The 18,326-nt window shown below is 35.3% G+C and overlaps 1 protein-coding gene across 1 annotated transcript in view; it reads left to right on the top strand.

The window, feature by feature from the left end:
- THBS2 (thrombospondin 2) overlaps nt 1–17,182 on the top strand; it is a 41,347-nt gene extending 24,165 nt beyond the window's left edge. The window contains exons 13-21 of the mRNA XM_044675809.1: nt 1,804–1,911; nt 3,597–3,756; nt 6,614–6,732; nt 7,271–7,505; nt 9,812–10,039; nt 11,540–11,811; nt 12,148–12,245; nt 14,716–14,855; nt 16,606–17,182. Coding sequence (XP_044531744.1) covers nt 1,804–1,911; nt 3,597–3,756; nt 6,614–6,732; nt 7,271–7,505; nt 9,812–10,039; nt 11,540–11,811; nt 12,148–12,245; nt 14,716–14,855; nt 16,606–16,613 — 1,368 coding nt within the window. The 3' untranslated portion in view covers nt 16,614–17,182. The remainder of the gene's footprint in view (nt 1–1,803; nt 1,912–3,596; nt 3,757–6,613; nt 6,733–7,270; nt 7,506–9,811; nt 10,040–11,539; nt 11,812–12,147; nt 12,246–14,715; nt 14,856–16,605) is intronic.
- Nucleotides 17,183–18,326: the final 1,144 nt, after the last annotated feature.

The raw sequence follows: 18,326 nt of genomic DNA, 5'->3' as shown, positions 1-18,326 counted from the left end.
ATGAGTTGAATCTTAAATGAAACCAGAGATTCTAAGAGGTTGTAAAGAAATAGAATACATTACAGCTGGGGACAGCTCCGTTAAATGCCCAGAAAGTGGAAGGAGACAAGGAAAATATATATGATATGGAATCAGAAGACATGGGTTCAAATACCATCCCTGATATTTTCCACCTTTGAGACTTAAAACTTCCTTAAGGTATTTTGAAAATATTAGGCATTTTTATAATTTAACATTTATAAATTACTCTTCTCAAAAAGGACTTTGTGAGATAGAATATTAGTCTCATTTTGCAGATCACTAAAATGAGGTTCTTGGAGAAGTGATATGGACCAAGCTACATAGCTAGTACTTGGAATCTCTATGAATTGAAACCAACTCTTCCAAGCTGCACGCCTTTTTTTTTTTTACCAAAAGGCAAGCCTTAGACTCATCTTGAAAATGAGGGTGCAAATTTTATAACCCCCCCATTTTTCTCCAGACTATCTAACTATTCCTTGATATTCCCATCACATTCTTGATTATTTATCTGGAATAAAGCATTATCCTTTCCCAAAGATGAGTAAGTGAGTGATTATCACAATAGATGCTTGATAAATGTTTATTGTTTGACTGACAATTCACATAAAATCAATGTGTTCAAAAGCAGCATAGAATAATGACCATAAACATAACTAGCCCATATCATCAACACTGACTCCAGGCTAAATATGGTACTATCCCATCGTTGTGACTAGAAAGATTCACTGTGTAGCAGGGGGCTCCTTTGATAGCTTTTTCACTCTGCTTGATCACAGGTTCTTTGGATCTGAATCAAATTTAATATCAACATATTCTCCTCTGACCCTATTAGCACAACATCCTGAAACATTTGGCTTGAGTTGCAGCATCAGGAAGAGCTGCTTCTGATCAGACAAACAATACATATTGAGCACATTTGGAAGGGCTTACCTTCTGAGGGTTTGCTAATGGGTATAGCAACTTAGAAACAGATGTGTTTCTGATGATCATATTTTGATAGTAGAAAATATTCTCAGGTAGTTCCTATCTACACCTCATTTTGCTTGAGCAATATGATCTTACTTCCTTTTATTTATATATCTTATATATATCTTACTCACTAATAGAAAAAAGGGAGAATATAACATTTTTGAACATTATTCCAAACTCGAATCTATACATGCTCCTCCATCCAAACTTTTTATGGAAAATTGTAGTTCAACAGAGGTTTCCAGCTCATATTCTTTGCATCTAATTTTGTAAGCTAAGGTTGTGAGGAAAGAAAGGGAAGACTGACTATTTCTAAATGCTTTTACAATTTTACAAAGGAACGGTTCCTTATTTTCTTGTTTAGTTGGCTTGGCAAACCCACAGAGATTCACAGCTTAGAAAATAAAATGATCCTTTGTCTCCATTAACCATTAAAAGGTATAAATTTCAGGGCAGAACTTGAAAAGAAATACATTCATCACTTTAAAGGTTGGCTTATGCTCATGTGCTTTTTAAATAAAAGTTTCCTATTGAGGAGGCCTATCTGGCATCTCCTCTATTCACTTAAAAGGGCTGCTTTATTGAATTCATTTTATTGAAACCTGGAAATCTTTTGAAAATGATGACAACCAAGAACTAAGGTTTAGAAGGGAACTTGGACACCATCAAATCTAACTCTTTCATTTCACAAAGCAAACGGAGGTCTGAAAATATTAAATGACTTCTCTCAAGCCACACAGATATTATATGACAGAGAAAAGATTTAAACACACATATCCTTACTTTAAACCATATCTGCATAATTAATTTCAGGATAACTGTCCCCACCTACCTAATTCTGGCCAGGAAGATTTTGACAAAGATGGAATTGGTGACGCTTGTGATACTGATGATGACAATGATGGTGTGGATGATGAGAAGGTAAGACAATTGTTTTAGTTGCATTTCTAACCATGTACTATGATATAGAAAATGATTTTTAAAAAGCACAGTAATTGCTTTGATCATTCTGACTTTTTAGTTAATTAAAAAAAAAACTTTCCAAATGTCTCTACATGTTTTCTCTTGGTAATCCCATCTATACTTATGACTCCATTTGTCCCCTGTTTTTCTTTGTTTCTTTGTTTCTTTCAAATCAAGATATATCTTCTTAGTTTTATAGTACTTTATTTGGGCCTCTTCTGTTCACATTTTCCCTTGTGGCATAGGTAAATTTGTGCATTTAAGACATATGTGTATATAACCCTGAATAACATATGTGCTTTTCTGCCCCCAAAGTGGGTATTTTTTCCATCCGTGCAGATTGTGAGTCATTCACACATTCACACATTCAGTAATTTTTGTTCTGTTTTTCTCATCAATCCTCCATAAAGTATCTACCCAGTGTGCTTTAGGAATTCTTCTAGGTCTTTTCGCATCTTATGTGTCTAGTGCATGAGTTTTCCATCTGTTATCCCTTATTCTTTATGCAGTCTACCTCTTTTCTCAGTCATTTTCTTTTCTAAACAGCCTTCCTTCTATCACTGATTATGGAAATAAGTCAAATGAGATCACCTCTACAAAGTCCTGCTCTCTGGCTTTACTGGGACATAGAGATGAACCAGGAATCTCAAAGATCTGTGAAAGAAGAGCATAATCTCTTTCATATCTTTACCATGCAAAAAAAAAAAAACAACCTCAATCATTTTCCAGCAGAATCCATTTAGGTACTAACCAACCTAGCTAACTGCAAGGAATAGTCCAGTCACTAGGTATCAAATTCTTCAGCCATAGTAACCCTTGCAACTTCAGCAATATAAATACTTTGGAGAAAATAACTGTTATAGCAATCATGGCAATACTTCGCCTTTTCCATCTAAATGCTTCCTATTAGAACTCTTTGTGCTGAGAGGCAGTGTTACATAGTGGATAAAGGAAGGTTTTTTGGTAATAGATTTAATCTTATTTAAGAATATTTTGAATTATGAATACTTGGGTTCAAATTTTTCCTCTGACACATCCTGGCTTGTTGATCCTGGAAAGTCACTTAACTTCTCAGTTCTCTAAGTGCTTACCTAGCTTTAACTATAAATTACAGACAAGGTCCTGAGTGATATTGGGAGAAAGTTTCCTCATCTGGGAGTTCTCTGTGTTAATGACATCACAAGTCCAGTTCTTATTTGTCTAAATTTAAACTTCATTATATATAATGTAATTGGGGAAATTGTGACAAAGATAAATTACATAACATGATATAAGAGTTAAGAGTTTGATTTCAAGTCTATCCATTATTAGACTTCACAACTAGAAGAACTTTAAGATTTCTTAAGTCTTATTTCTATCATGTCTTTGACTAAACCATATTGGCTTTATTGTTTTCATTTCTAAGACTTTTCTACCTGACAATAAATACCTTATAATAAATGATACATTAAATAAAAGACTTTAATGCTTAATTGAGCAAAATATCAAAAGAGATATTTGTAAAGCATTTAACAGAGTGAGTGGCTGGCAGTAGGCATTATATAAATGCTATTTCCTTCTTTTTCTTTCCCTTCAACTCAAATAAGCATTTTCAACTTTGCTCTGATCTGCTTTCACTTAGATTCTTTCTTTTGGTTTTCTAGGACAATTGCCCTCTTCTCTTTAATCCTCGTCAATCTGATTATGACAAGGATGAGGTTGGAGATCGCTGTGATAACTGTCCTTATGTACACAATCTTGCTCAGATAGATACAGACAATAATGGCGAAGGTGATGCTTGTTCTGTAGATATAGATGGAGACGGTAAGTTCTTTGTTTTTATTTCTCACTGCATTTCATATATTTTTATGGTAAAGTATTAGAAGTAACTGTAAACCAATATCTATTTTGTGGTGGTTTGGTGTGATGCTTCAATCATTTTATCAATTACATTTGATCAACCTAATTAACTTTATAGAAACTCTCCTCTATGTATATATACTTCTGTTTCTTATGTCCTTGTTTCCTTCTGAGGTGAATTATCTTTGGCCTTATTGAAATAGAAGCACAAAGTTGATGAAGTTTTTGTTTGCCCTTCATAGCTCTCAATTTCTCCACATCTTGTCCCTTCCATTGCTTCTAGGGGACTAATACCATCTTGCTCCAACCAACCAAATCTTTCTTTGACAAGGAAATGACTTGATAACAGTGACTTATAGTTGGTATGTGTCCAAGAATATATACATTATGTTATAGAAGTGGCTGTCTGCTCTGTCTACCAGGAACTATAAGGCTTCACCATTAATAATATTAATGGACATGTTTGAGATCTTCTTCATTTACATATGTTCCACAAACTCACAGTCCTGTTATCACCCACTTTGTTTCCTATCTTATATCCCCTTTACCATATTCTCAATATGTGATCATGCATTATTGCTGTATGTTTGATGTTCCAGTGATAAGAAACATATTATCTCTGGAAGCCATCCAATTCTGCTTTTGAAGATTTCTTAAATATGAGGACCATTTCCTCTCACCTTCCCCCTCCACCCCCCGATGTCAAGGTTGAATTTATCTTTGTAAAATTTCTACCTTTTATCCTTTGTTCTTCCCTAGGGGACCAAGAAAAAGCAAATCTAAAACTTCTACCATATGACAGCCCTTCAGATACTTACAGAGAGCAATGTGCCCCCTCTGTCTTCTCTTCTGCAGGATCACTATCTCCAGTTTCTTCAGTTGAGGTCTATCCATAGTACTCAAGGTCCTTCACTTTCCTGTTTACAGTTGTTAAAACATTCTCTTACCTATCAGTGTCCTTTCTATGACTCAGTGGTCAGAATTGCAAAGCATAGTCAAATTCTAGTCTAACCAGACAGGATACAGAAAGACTATTGCCTCATGGTCTTGGAAATATTGCCCCTCATTATTTGAATTTTAAATATAGTGTCTGAGATTTTATATGAGTTGATGGCATCTATTTATTGTAGATAATAGGTTTCTCTTACCTCTTGTGCATGTTATTACCAATATTCCTCTGCTTAATCAAGTGATTTCATTTGGAAACAATTGAATATGGAATTATTATTATATAACCAGAGAAAAGAGAACATTTGCACCACTTGCACTCACAGGATCTAAGGCTCATAGACTTGGAGTTACAAGGGATCTTAGAAGTCATAGAGTCCAGATCTCTCATTTTACAGGTGAAGAAATTAAGGCATAAAAGATAAATGACTTGCCCAGGGTTGTACAGTTAGAATCAGATGTGGGATATGAACACATGTTTTTCTGACTCTAATCTATATGCTATGCTTTGTTGCCTTTCAAATTCTTGAATTTCTCAGAGACCTTGAGAGATTTTTGTATTTATATGCTTATGCACATTTGAGGGTAGAGGCCTGGAAGATAACCTTTATTTGTTGAGAGATCTGTACTAAACATCTTCCAATTATACTATTTTATTTCATAACTTCAACTTAACCATTCCCTGGAGCATCAACTAAATCACTCAAGTCTATACACTAATTTTCCATCATCTACACACTCAGTCTCTTCTCTCAATGCACTCCACCCCAAAATCCAGAGTTCAGCTTCATGCTGACTCTCTTGATCACAAGCACCAGGAGAACATTCTAGTGGATCTTTTCAAGCTCAGGGCAATCAATCACCATCTATCCCTTTGAGGCCTTTTCCATTCAGGCCCACAGCTGCTATCTCTTCAGTCTATCAAGAGGTTGAAGAAGTATTATTATTGCCATTAAGCAGATGAAGAATCAGGCCCAGAGGAAGAAAGTAATCTGCACAAAGTCATAGAATAAATATTCAAGATAGCACTTGAACCTAGTCTTCTGGGTGCCATCCTAATACTATTTCCATCACAGCATGCTTATGGTAGCCTAGAAAGATTTTTTTTCCACCTCTTTGATTTCAAATGTTGGCTGAGTTCAGAAACTAGCTCCAATATCTTGTCAACTACTCAGTCCCACATTTCCCCAGGATACTTCCAACTGGTTATATCAACATCATCTCATATTCAGTATGGTTATAACAGAGTTCCTCATCTTTCCCCTTAAATTCTTTTCTCATTGTTCTCACCACTTTTGGCAAAATTACGATCCTTTTAGTCTGAAAAAAACTCAGTATTATCTTGGATGCCTTGCTATCCTTTGGTTATCCCAGTCAGTTGCCAATTCATATGACTTATTTCTATGCAATACATTTTTTCCAGGAATTCAACATCATTTATTAAATTTCCTGAAACAAAAGACTAGAATGAAATTCTGGCAAAGCTTTGCTGTTGGTATTTTCCCACTAGCAATGCTAAAATAATGTAATATCCTACAGAACTCATAGAGTTTCAATGGATATAATCAATTGGTCATACAAGTTTGATTCTCCAAAGGTGTACATTGTAAACACACTCAAAGACTATTCATTATGGTTTATTAATCAGAAAGCCATCAAAGAGAATTATATTTTTAAAACATGAAAATTCTAAGCAATATCCAGATAGAAATTCAATTAATTACATTTGATAAGTCCAAATACTTGCATGGATATCATATTTTCTTATTAAAGCCAAAAATTACTGAAAATAATTTAAGGAATAAGAAACAAAAAAACAGCTTTTTTTTTCTAAATTCAATATACTTCTATATCTTTCTTTGGTCATCTGCAGATGTTTTTAATGAAAGAGACAATTGTCCTTATGTTTACAATACTGACCAAAGGGACACTGATGGTGATGGTGTTGGAGATCACTGTGATAACTGCCCCTTGGTGCATAATCCTGATCAGGTAAATAATTTGGTTATAAAGATGACTAGAGGAAAGATGAACTATATAGCTTATTCTAATAAATACTTGTCAAATGAATGAATTAGCAGACTAAAATGAATGTTTTTAATTATATGACCACTATATGGCAAAGATTATGTGCTTGCTCATTATATATAAAAAAAGGTAGGGCTTTTTTGCAGTGATATTCTTGGCCAAAACTTTATATACTTGTTGCAAAGTATGCATGACCTCTGAGAGCCATGGACAAAATGTAATGGATTTCCTAGTCTTACATTCATTTTATTCTTTAAATTCCAACTCTGAACTTGGCTTCCAAAGGATGCCTTTGAGCATATAAATAATTCCTGTCGCAATTGAAAATAATAAGGGTCTTTAGACTCATGGTATTTATAATCTCATAGTGAAAGAAGAAGGGGCAGCTTTCTTAAAATGGGTCTTTGTTAATATCAATAATTTGAATTGCTTTCTTGCTTCCCATACCCTTTCACTAAAATGAAGTTAATAACTTACTCATCTTGTCACTTTATCTTGTTAGACTGATGTGGATAATGACCTTGTTGGTGACCAATGTGATAATAATGAAGACATAGATGAAGATGGTCACCAGAACAACCAAGACAATTGTCCCTACATATCTAATGCTAATCAAGCTGACCATGATAACGATGGCAAGGGGGATGCCTGTGACTCTGATGATGACAATGATGGCATTCCAGATGACAGGGACAATTGCCGGCTTGTTTTCAATCCTGACCAGGAGGACTCAGATGGTGAGTGCACTTCAAAGGAGCACAATTCTGAATTTTTTTTTTTTATTTTTGACAGGGGGACTTGGTTTTTGGGGTGTGTGTGTATATGTGTGTGTGTGTGTGTGTGTGATTGTTCATTTATAAGCCAGGAAGTCTGTCTAGTAGTGTGCTTATAAAAAACTGGCCAAAGACAGAGAGATATTAATGTGATGAAATCATCTTTAAAATTATAGTGGAAAAAAGACAGTTGCTTTAGATATCATATGGAACTGGACACATGAAATGCTATTCGTTTCTGCATGACTTGTCTGATACATTGCTGACATGTTGCTGTGTTTGCATTCTTAAACAGATGCTAAACCTCAAATGTGTATGTATTTGGCAGTGGGGATAGGTAATGTCAGTATTTTCATAATTTATAAAGGGTCTGGTGATCTTTGAGGAACAAGTCAAGAAAGAGATGAATTGTTGCCTGGGGAATGATGCTATTTTTTGAGACAGAGTTGATGGGAATTGCTAGATAGCTAGATTTCCTTTTCTTTTTAAATTGGCAGAATATAATCATAAAAATATTACAAAATTCTAATGCTCATTAAGGAAAATAACTTTAGAGGAAAAACTAATTTGTGTGAACAAATTATGGGATCTTTTAGATATGTGGAGATCAGGAAAGTTATCTCAATATCACATGTAGCTATGTGGAGAACTCTTGTTAATGGCTCTCATTATATACTATCTAGGTAAAGAAGTACACAAATGCTCTAGTATATGGCCAATGTTAAGCTAAGGGTACATTCTTTAAATCTCATGCCACTCAAAAGACTCATTCTTCCAAGAACTTATAGCAAAGGATCCCTGATATTGCCAGCCAATATCTCTGGGTAAAAAAACACCCTATAGGAAGACAGATTTGTTCAAATCCTAATTTTGGACACAAGTATTCATCCTATGACCAGTGCAAAGGAGTTTGGAGTAGTAGACCCTAGTATTATCATAAGTATTAAGGCAAATAAGTTCATGAACACACAGCTGTCCAATATTTGGAGTTTGTCTTGGGATATTACCAAGTAGGATGGTCTTGGAACTTGTATATAACTCTGAAGAATCTAGTCTCCTTTTCCCAGCAGCTGGATTGTCTCCTTTGCAAAGCATTTAATAAAGGTCCTAGGCTCATAGGATTATAGATTTAGAACTATAAGGTAATTTAGAGTTCATCTTGTCCAACCACTTTTTAAAAAATATATATTAGGGAACTGACACAGATATGTTAAAATGTGACTCATTCAAAGTCACATAGGTAATAAATGTCAAAGCCTGATTTGAAATTCTGTTCCTCTAGCTCCCTATGTAGAACTCTTAAATAAACAAAGAAAGACATTTCATTTTAAAATTCTCTATATTTTTTTAATTTGTAGAATATGATTTTTTGGCACTGATGCCTTGAAAATTGAAAGGAAAATCAAACAAAAATCTTTCAAACATGGAGTTGAGTAAAAGTAGGATGAATTTCTTTGCAAGATAGTGGGTTTCTTTTCACCTGAGGTCTTCAAAAATTGAATGATAACTGTGGGATATTTCATAGATGGGGTATTTGTTCAGGATTCAATTCCAGTTTCTGGGATTCTTCAATATTTTTGGCATAAACTCCTTACAGACATGGTCCTTGGGTTTGACTAATAAAATGTTCCCTTCTTGTGTCCAAGACCATAATACTGGTAGTATTATGCTATGAGTTCTATAGAGTTCAAGTAGTTCATCTTATTGCTCCCAAGTAGGCTCTCTCACACAAACCGTCCCTGATAAATTTGCTAAAATTTGTCCAGGAAGCAAATCCCAAGTAATCCCAATTTCCTAGTTTAATAATCTGACCTAGAGCAGGAAGGAACAGAAAATTAGGGGGGGGGGGAATTATAGGTTGAAAAAAAAACCCAGCTTCAACTAGGAGGCTCATAACAGAATTAGGAGTAGAATTTAAAACCCCCTGATATTATTTTGATTTATTCTAGTATATAAATTCATTAAAGATTTTGCTCCTTCACCCCATTATGTACTATTAACCTCTGTTGATTTATTTAGCACTTTGTCATTTTTGAAGTGTGGCATGTGTGAAAAGATGGAATGAAGTAGAGAGGAGATAGGGACACTGATGAATAAAATATTCAGACTAATTGGTGTGGAAGTCTCAGATCAGGAATATAGACATTAAGACTCTCTAGAAGCTTAACTTCTATTTTCAGAACATGTTAATTAACTTCTATTACACAAAGACTGATCAAATATTGCTCCCTTTTGACTAATTGAGGTTCCTCTCCTTTCCTTTCCTACAGGTGATGGAAGGGGTGATATTTGTAAAGATGACTTTGACAATGATAATGTTCCAGATATTGATGATGTGTGTCCAGAAAACAATGCCATCAGTGAAACAGATTTTAGAAAGTTCCAAATGGTGCATTTAGACCCTAAGGGAACAACCCAGATAGATCCCAACTGGGTAATTCGTCATCAAGGGAAAGAGCTGGTACAGACAGCCAATTCTGATCCTGGTATAGCTGTAGGTGAGTTTCCAAACAAAACATCACACAATTATAATCTTTGAGAGGGTGAAAGTCACAGAAGATACACATATTGCTTTCCAAACTATGTGGGGGGAGGTTAGTGTGATATTTTGAATATTCTTGTTGCTTGGGTGCTGTTTAAAATCTTGCTCACCAGTGTCATCACTACAACAAGAAATGACTGTTAATTTTTAATATTTAGCATACCATTTATAACTGAAACACAGTATTTGGAGTAATCCAGCATATTTTATGCAAGAAAGGAGAAAGTATGGTATTTACTAACTTTCATAATATAAGAATTGGTGCCGTTTTTTCTTCTTTCTAAGGGAAAATGAAGAAGAAAGGCACAATGATGATTATTCTTTGAGATTCGTTGGAATGTTAAATGTAGTAAAGTTTTAAACTTTTATATAAATGAAAGTAGCAAAGGATGATTTATATATCTTGGATGTAACACAGTGTTTTTCATTTTCATTTTTTTCATTTTTACCCTTTCATGGTAGCTAAAACTCTAAAGGACCAAATTAAGGTTATCTCATGAAAACTGATGACCATTGTCAGGGAAGCCAGGATATAACTGTAAAAAGAAAGACTTTATATGAAGTCTTTACATATAAAGGCTCTTTATATAAAAGACTTTATATACAGATAATGTATACTACTAACAAATAGAGAAGAGAGGATAGTGTGAAGTTTCAATTCCTGAACACGTCCCTTAAAAACAAGGCAGAGGATGAACCTTTTAGGATGACTTAGATGTCACCTTGTCTTTAGACATGGGTTTGGATACTATTGTTGTATAGTGGAAAGAGTTTTGTTCATAGTGTCAGGAGACTGGGTTCTAGATACCAACTTTCATATTTATTAGCTGGGTAATCATCAGCAAATTGCATAATTTCTCAGAGTCGTAATTTCTATCTCTGTAAAAATGGAGTCATAACACATTGCTTACCATATAGGGTTCTTTTGGGGAAAATGCTTTATAATTTTTGGAGTACTTTTAATGTGAATTATTATCATTATAGACAAAATCGACTTTGCATAATTTTTCCCTTCCCAGTCTCATGATGTTCAAACAAAAACAAAGAGATAAAAATAAACAAATAAAACAGCAGAAAGCCAATGACCAGAACTAAAATCAAGGGTATATGTAGCCTTTCCTGGATTTTTTTTAAACTTGAAAGAATCTTCCCTGGCTTTTTAATTCCATAGTACATTATTTGTGTCTCTACTACAGAACTCATCACATGTGTAGTTATTTGCATCCTTATCTTATCTCCCCAGTGTGCTATAAACTCATTGAGGTCAGGGGCCACACCTTGTTAGCCATTGAATCCTTCCACAGCACCCAACACATCATCAATCAGGCAACAACTATTTGTTCAGTGCCTTCTACAGTAATGGTTGAGTAATTGTTGGATGAATCAACAAAATTAAGTGATTATTTGTCTTCTGAAATTATTGCTCTCTGACCACATGCGTTTGATTTGAATCCAGGTTTTGATGAATTTGGTTCTGTTGACTTCAGTGGCACATTTTATGTCAATACTGACCGTGATGATGATTATGCTGGGTTTGTGTTTGGCTACCAATCAAGCAGTCGGTTTTATGTGGTAATGTGGAAACAAGTTACCCAGACTTATTGGGAAAACCAACCCACCAGAGCTTATGGCTACTCAGGTGTATCACTCAAAGTGGTAAATTCCACCACTGGAACTGGAGAGCATCTCAGGAATGCTCTGTGGCACACAGGAAACACAGAAGGACAGGTAAGAATACTGAGTCCTATAAAGTGAAGATATCGGTTGGGAGAGGGAGATAAATACCTGTTCTTGTTCAGCTTCTTGGAGTTACATTTTCTTTGAGAAATGGAATCTTGAAAGCTCCTGTCCTCTTCTAGTGGAACCTCTTCATCCCATTTATCTTATAGATGTATAAGTATTTGGGAAACAGTACAGTACTTCTCAAAGATGAAATAATAAGAAGTTTGCATATGAAACTTACTATTTTTTAGATATGCTATTTAATGGAAAATGCCAAATAACGGCTATTATTTTTACTATCAACTCTCTTCAGTGATGACTTTTTTTCTTTTAAATTTCTAGGTACGTACTTTATGGCATGATCCCAAGAATGTAGGCTGGAAAGATTATACTGCCTACAGGTGGCATCTGACTCATAGACCCAAGACAGGTTATATGAGGTAAGGAGGCCTTCAGTTCTTCTGGTTTCTTTTCCGTTACCAAAGCATAACTTACTTTTTTTGTAGTTTTCTCTCTTTCTCAAACAAGATGAGCAATTTAAAGATTAATGGATAAATTCACTAATTAATCCTAGTTGTTGATTCCTTGGAATCTGAGATTCAAAACAGCCTTTCTTTTAATGTTCAGCCTCCCTATGATGCCCAGTTCAGTTTAAAGAAATGTCTGAAAATAAAGTCAGACTGGAAGAGTGTGTGTGTGTGTGGTGGTGGGGGGGGAAGGGGGAATTGGGAAGAGGGGAAAATGGCAGAATTAGCAGTAAATGGAATGGGGAAAAAGTATGTCAGATAAATAACACATAGTATAATTACTGAAATATTTCCTGGTTTGTGGGTAGCATAAAGTTGCAGTTAATATGATAGAGAAAAGGAAATTTAAGGGTAACACCAACCTTATCTATGAAATAAGATTTGCTACTTTGGTAGAAGCTTTTTTTCCTGATACGACAAAATGTCTATGCTGTAAAAAAGATTTTGAAATCAATTTCCACTAAAAGTTAGGGTGGAAAGTCAAAGAAGGTCAAAGGGTGAAATGAATAACAAAGTTAGTCATCAGTCAATAATCATCCAGGAATAATAACTATAATTAGCATCCATATCATGTTTCAAGAATTGCAAACATGTATTATTTCATTTGATTCTTACAATAACTCTCTCTGACAGCTTCTAATATTACCTTCATTTTACAAATGAGGAAACAAAGTCAGAATGAGGTTCAGTGACTTTACCAGGATCACACAGTTAAGCAGAGGCAAATCATTGAATTGTAAATTATTTTGCTAAGTTACATTTAGAATTCAGAATTGATATATATTCAGATAGGATTTAGAACATTTGATCTTAATAACTATTACTAATGATAACCAATGAATATGCATGTTTCTCTCCCTTATTGGTAATCCTAAAAAACAGAAACATTTTTCTTAATTAAAAAATAATTAAAAACTCAACAAATGAAAAAGAAACACCCTATTCCCTGTTTCACTTTTCAAGCATTAAAAGAATGTACACCTTTTGTATATAATTTGTTTTTTTTTTTTAAAGAAGGCCAAGAAGTTAACTTTCATCTCATTAGCCAAAATTGTCTGCATTGAAATACCAGACAGATTAACACTGCAGTTAGGTTGCCTGGAACACATATATTACTCTAGCATATTTAGTTATGGTGAAATAAATTTTTAGAAAAGATGGGAATTCCTTTGGTGACTCATTGGAATCCAGTAATATTTTTTGACTCAGCCATATGCTTCACAGAGTTTTATTTATGTGTCTAATAAATGGTGTATGGCTAATGGCCAAGCAAGAGTGGGGAATAGTTTAGTGATAACCAGCATAGGTTAGAATAGGTAGAGAGCTGAAGCATTTATAATAATAAACACCATCCCAAGTGCAGCAGATACAAACACCAGCAAGCAAGAGCATCCTACAACTCAAGGAATTTATATTCTAATCCAGGAGCTAAAAGACTAGGAGTTGGGTGGATGATCTAGGGGATATGATTTGTAAATAACAGGGAAGTGATGTGGAGGTATGCTTTAAGGCAAGGTAGGATAAAAGATGAGCTATCAGAGCTCAGCTTCCTGAGGGAGGTGTCCAAAGTTCCAATGAGACAGGGATGATGAAGATGGCCAGATGTTAGGCAGGATGATATGGAAATGGCTGGGAAGTCCAGGTCAGAGGATCTGATAATTCTCAGAGGTGATGGCTTAATATTGCTGGGTCCCAGACTAAAGATGAAATAGGCTAATCATGTATTAAGAGTTTTTATAGAGATAGCACAGTATAGTGAAAAGACCACTACTAGATGCAGAATTAAGAGTTGTCGGGATGCTAATAATCTCCTTCTGGCAATACTAAGTATGTAACCCATGGGCAAAGCCCATAACTTCTCTGAACTTCTATTTCATCATCTGTAAAATTGAGGTAATACTATGCTAGATAGAGAACTGGTCTTGAAGTCAGAAAGATCAGCATTTATGTCCATCTTCTGACACTGAGCGTATGAACCTGACCGCTTAATCACTCATTGCCCCAGACAACTCTGCAAGACCACATCAATTCTTGCTGCTGTTCAGAATTGATAAAAGGGAGTTCCCTCACTAAGTGCTTCCTATAGCAATGAAATCATACACTGTCAAAAAATAAAATATTCCTTGTAGTAAGTACTAGACTGAGTTGTTAGGGATCACATAAAATTATATTCATGAAGTGCTTGGCAGAATGTAAAAAGTAATGCACATGCCAGTTATGATCATGCTCATGAGAACCCTGAGGCCAAATGAAATAGTATAAATGAAGTGCTTTACATGTCTTCAAGCACTCTAGAAATGCACTGTACAAACACCAGCAATTATTGTATTCGTGTGTGTTCTCTAGAAAGTTAATTACACTTTTATTGTTTCTTTTCCCATAGAGTTTTAGTACATGAAGGGAAGCAAGTCATGGCAGATTCAGGACCAATTTATGATCACACCTACGCTGGGGGTCGGTTAGGTCTTTTTGTCTTCTCTCAAGAAATGGTCTTTTTCTCAGACCTCAAATATGAATGCCGAGGTAAGTTTTGGTGAACTTTCTTTGGAAATAGTTGACTGTCCCAGGGGTATAATATAAAAATGTACCATATTTTTTCCCTTTGGCTATAATGAAATCAAATTAATATATTGTAAAATAAATCTTTTAGGGGAGAAGGGTTCATAAATGGTGAAGAGAAAAGTAAATCTAGTTAGGGAACAAATGTGCCCTCAATGAAGGGCAATAATGGAGAGATGTCCCCTCACAAATGTTCACAGTTATCATGCTAGGTCCTGCTGGGCAAAGACCTGTCAACAATGACTTGAAAGAGGTTCTTTTCTTGCATGGAGGATATTCAGTCTTGACTGTATTATTTCATCTGAAATCTCACCTTTCTGCCTGCTCTGGAAGGTGAAAGAATTTATTTAAAATGTGAACATTTTTCATAAGAATTATAATAAAAATTTAAAAGAAAGTAAGCCGGGGCAGCTGGGTAGCTCAGTGGATTGAGAGCCAGGCCTAGAGACAGGAGGTCCTAGGTTCAAATCCGGCCTCAGACACTTCCCAGCTGTGTGACCCTGGGCAAGTCACTTGACCCCCATTGCCTACCCTTACCAATCTTCCACCTATAAGTCAATACACAGAAGTTAAGGGTTTAAAATTAAAAAAAAAAAAAAAAGAAAAGAAAGAAAGTAAGCCCCAAGTCCTTGGGGAAAAATCAAATCACTTGGGAAAAGTTTTTGTTTTTTAAAATTGGAATCCCCAAGAATTTTTTTAATATGAGCAATATGCTTATGGATTTTTTTCAGTATCTAAGTTCCTTAGATAGAGTGACAGTGGATAGACACGCAGACGCAGCCTTGGAATCCGGAAGAATTTGCTTCACATCTTGCCTTGCATATATATTGACTGTGTGATTCTGGGCAATTTATTTAACCTTTCAGTTATAAGTTGCAAAGACTATAAGCAGTGCCACTCTCCATTTAAATGGAGTTTTCTCCTTGAGAATTTCCTGTGCTAATGAAATAGCAGGTGAAGTACAAAAATTCCCTATGCTAATGAAATAACAGTAGAAAGTACAAAGACAATTGAAAATTCATAAAGACCTCCGTGTTGTCTAATCAATATCTGGGGAACTGTCCCATATAACTTGAGCTATAATTAAGTCACTACATAACCTTAAGACCATCTATCACCTGGTAAGGAATTAAAAAAGAAATGCCTTTTCTCTATGTAATACCTTATTGCAAATTAAAACTCTGAAGAGAGGAATCTTATAGACAGGTGATGTCCCTTTAACATCCAATCATATTTGAATTATAGCATCAAATATTATATCTAGAATGGACTTCAAGTAGGTAAGATATTTTCAGAGATGAGATGAGATACCTGGGGATCAAAGAACTTGATTAAGATTGCAGAATTAATAAATGGAGGGAGAACCAGAATCCTTACTTCTTTCTCTCAGTGAGCTCATTCTCTTTACTTGAAATAGCTTCATGCATTTTCCCCATAAGCATATGTGTGCCTACTCTTGCAAAGCATTTTGTATTACAGAATAACATTTTGTAGGATTTAGACTTAAAGATCACAAGTCACTTAATTTCCACAGGGCTTATAAAATGAACCAATTGGACTAGATACTTTCCGGATCTATGACCTCATGTTCAAGTCTATATATCAAGTCTTCCTTCCTCTTACAGATAAGGTGATGAGGCTCATAGGGGCAAAGTCAGTGAACCAAAAGTAGCTTGTCACTATTAATTGACTTTATCTCTTTTTCTCCTTCCAGATGTCTGAGCAAGGGATGATGCCTTTCCAGCAAAGTACTGTATGTGCTGTGTGTAACTTAGACACCCCAATTCATCACGGTACTTCCAGCTTCTCTCTCTGTGCCTCCTCCTCCTCCTCCTCCTGCTCCTTGGTCCTTTCCTCTGAGTGGCCTTTCATCTTTCCATTTCCAGGAGTGCTCAGCCAGTCCTATGCCCAAGTGCCTTCTGAGAAGTAATATCAAAAGGACTTTCACACAGTGGCTAATGGCCAATGTGCCATAGAAGTGAAATGTTATATGTTAGGAACTCTCTGTAGAGGGAAAAAAATTGAACATGACTCTGTGTGTCACTGTTTTTGTTTATTTTAAAAGGATGACGTTTACATGTAAAGTGTAATTACTTAATGAATTTATGTATATGTAGCTGAAGAGGATGCTGAGTATAAGCCATGTCTTAAATTAAGCAGGAAAATGAGTGCTAAAACCACTTCTGAATCCAGGACTGGCCTCCAAGAATACATCAATCAACGGGGGCAGCTGGGTAGCTCAGTGGAGTGAGAGTCAGGCCTAGAGACAGGAGGTCCTAGGTTCAAACCCGGCCTCAGCCGCTTCCCAGCTGTGTGACCCTGGGCAAGTCACTTGACCCCCATTGCCCACCCTTACCAATCTTCCACCTATGAGACAATACACCGAAGTACAAGGGTTAAAAAAAAAAAAAAAAAAAAAAGAATACATCAATCAAGAATGAATAGGGGTTAAATCAAGGCTATAGGGCTGCAACAAGAGTAAGGAAGGAGTTGTAAGGTGGTATATGGGTCACAGAAGTCAGAGTAATGTGTCCAACTGATTGGCGGTGTTCTTGAGGAGAAAAACCCACGGAAAAGAACCAAGACAGCCCACACTTTCAAAGAAATCTTTCTGCATCAAGACCAGGAAACAGGGTACCTAGCTATAGGTCCTCATTTAGTAAAAGATTGGAAGAAAAGTCAGCCTGACCAAAACAAAATCTGGCTATGTGTTAATGAAGCAGAGCGTCCCAGCTTAAGTCTCCAATTATTGCTGTAAATCACTCTTTTTTATCTGTGGTTTTCCATTCCCTGATTTCATGTGGGTTGTTATTGTTTTTCCCCTTTGATACATTTTCCCAATCTCTGCTGCTGAAAAAAGAAAAAAAAAAAAGAAAGAAAGCCAAACAAATGCACTTTGACATGTAAATCCTGATCTGATCTAGGCTTTGCAAATGATGGCAATGTTACTATTACCTAGTTTGGTAACATATTAAATTAAGGTTCCAATTATAAATGTTTGTTAATATTTATTAGATGATTATTCAGATGCAGCTACATTCTCTAATAACTTATTTTAAGCATGTCATACTTTGCCTTTATAGCACATTTTTGAGAAATAAAAGTATAATGATCATATAGCAATGTGTACATGCTGCTGAATCAGTGTATGTACCTCTCAAAATACAAAGCCTAATAGTATTATTTTGTTACATACCATGCTATAGAGTATGATAGGATAAAATAAATAATAATAAAGAGTTTATAAATGGAACCTTTATATATATAGTTACCCCCAATTTTAATTCACTATTTCGTAATATTATCTGCCTGTTGTATATAGGATGTTTTCTTGATTGGATACTGAAGGGAAACCAGCATTTAGTTTAACTAGATCCATCAGTTAATCAGTTATTCACTAATGTAAAATTGTGGAATATCTTTTTTCCCCTTTGC

Source organism: Gracilinanus agilis, chromosome 4, assembly GCF_016433145.1.
Source record: "Gracilinanus agilis isolate LMUSP501 chromosome 4, AgileGrace, whole genome shotgun sequence".
Lineage (NCBI taxonomy): Eukaryota > Metazoa > Chordata > Mammalia > Didelphimorphia > Didelphidae > Gracilinanus > Gracilinanus agilis.
The sequence above is the reverse complement of the archived record's forward strand: the minus strand, read 5'-3'. Positions and strand labels throughout refer to the sequence as shown.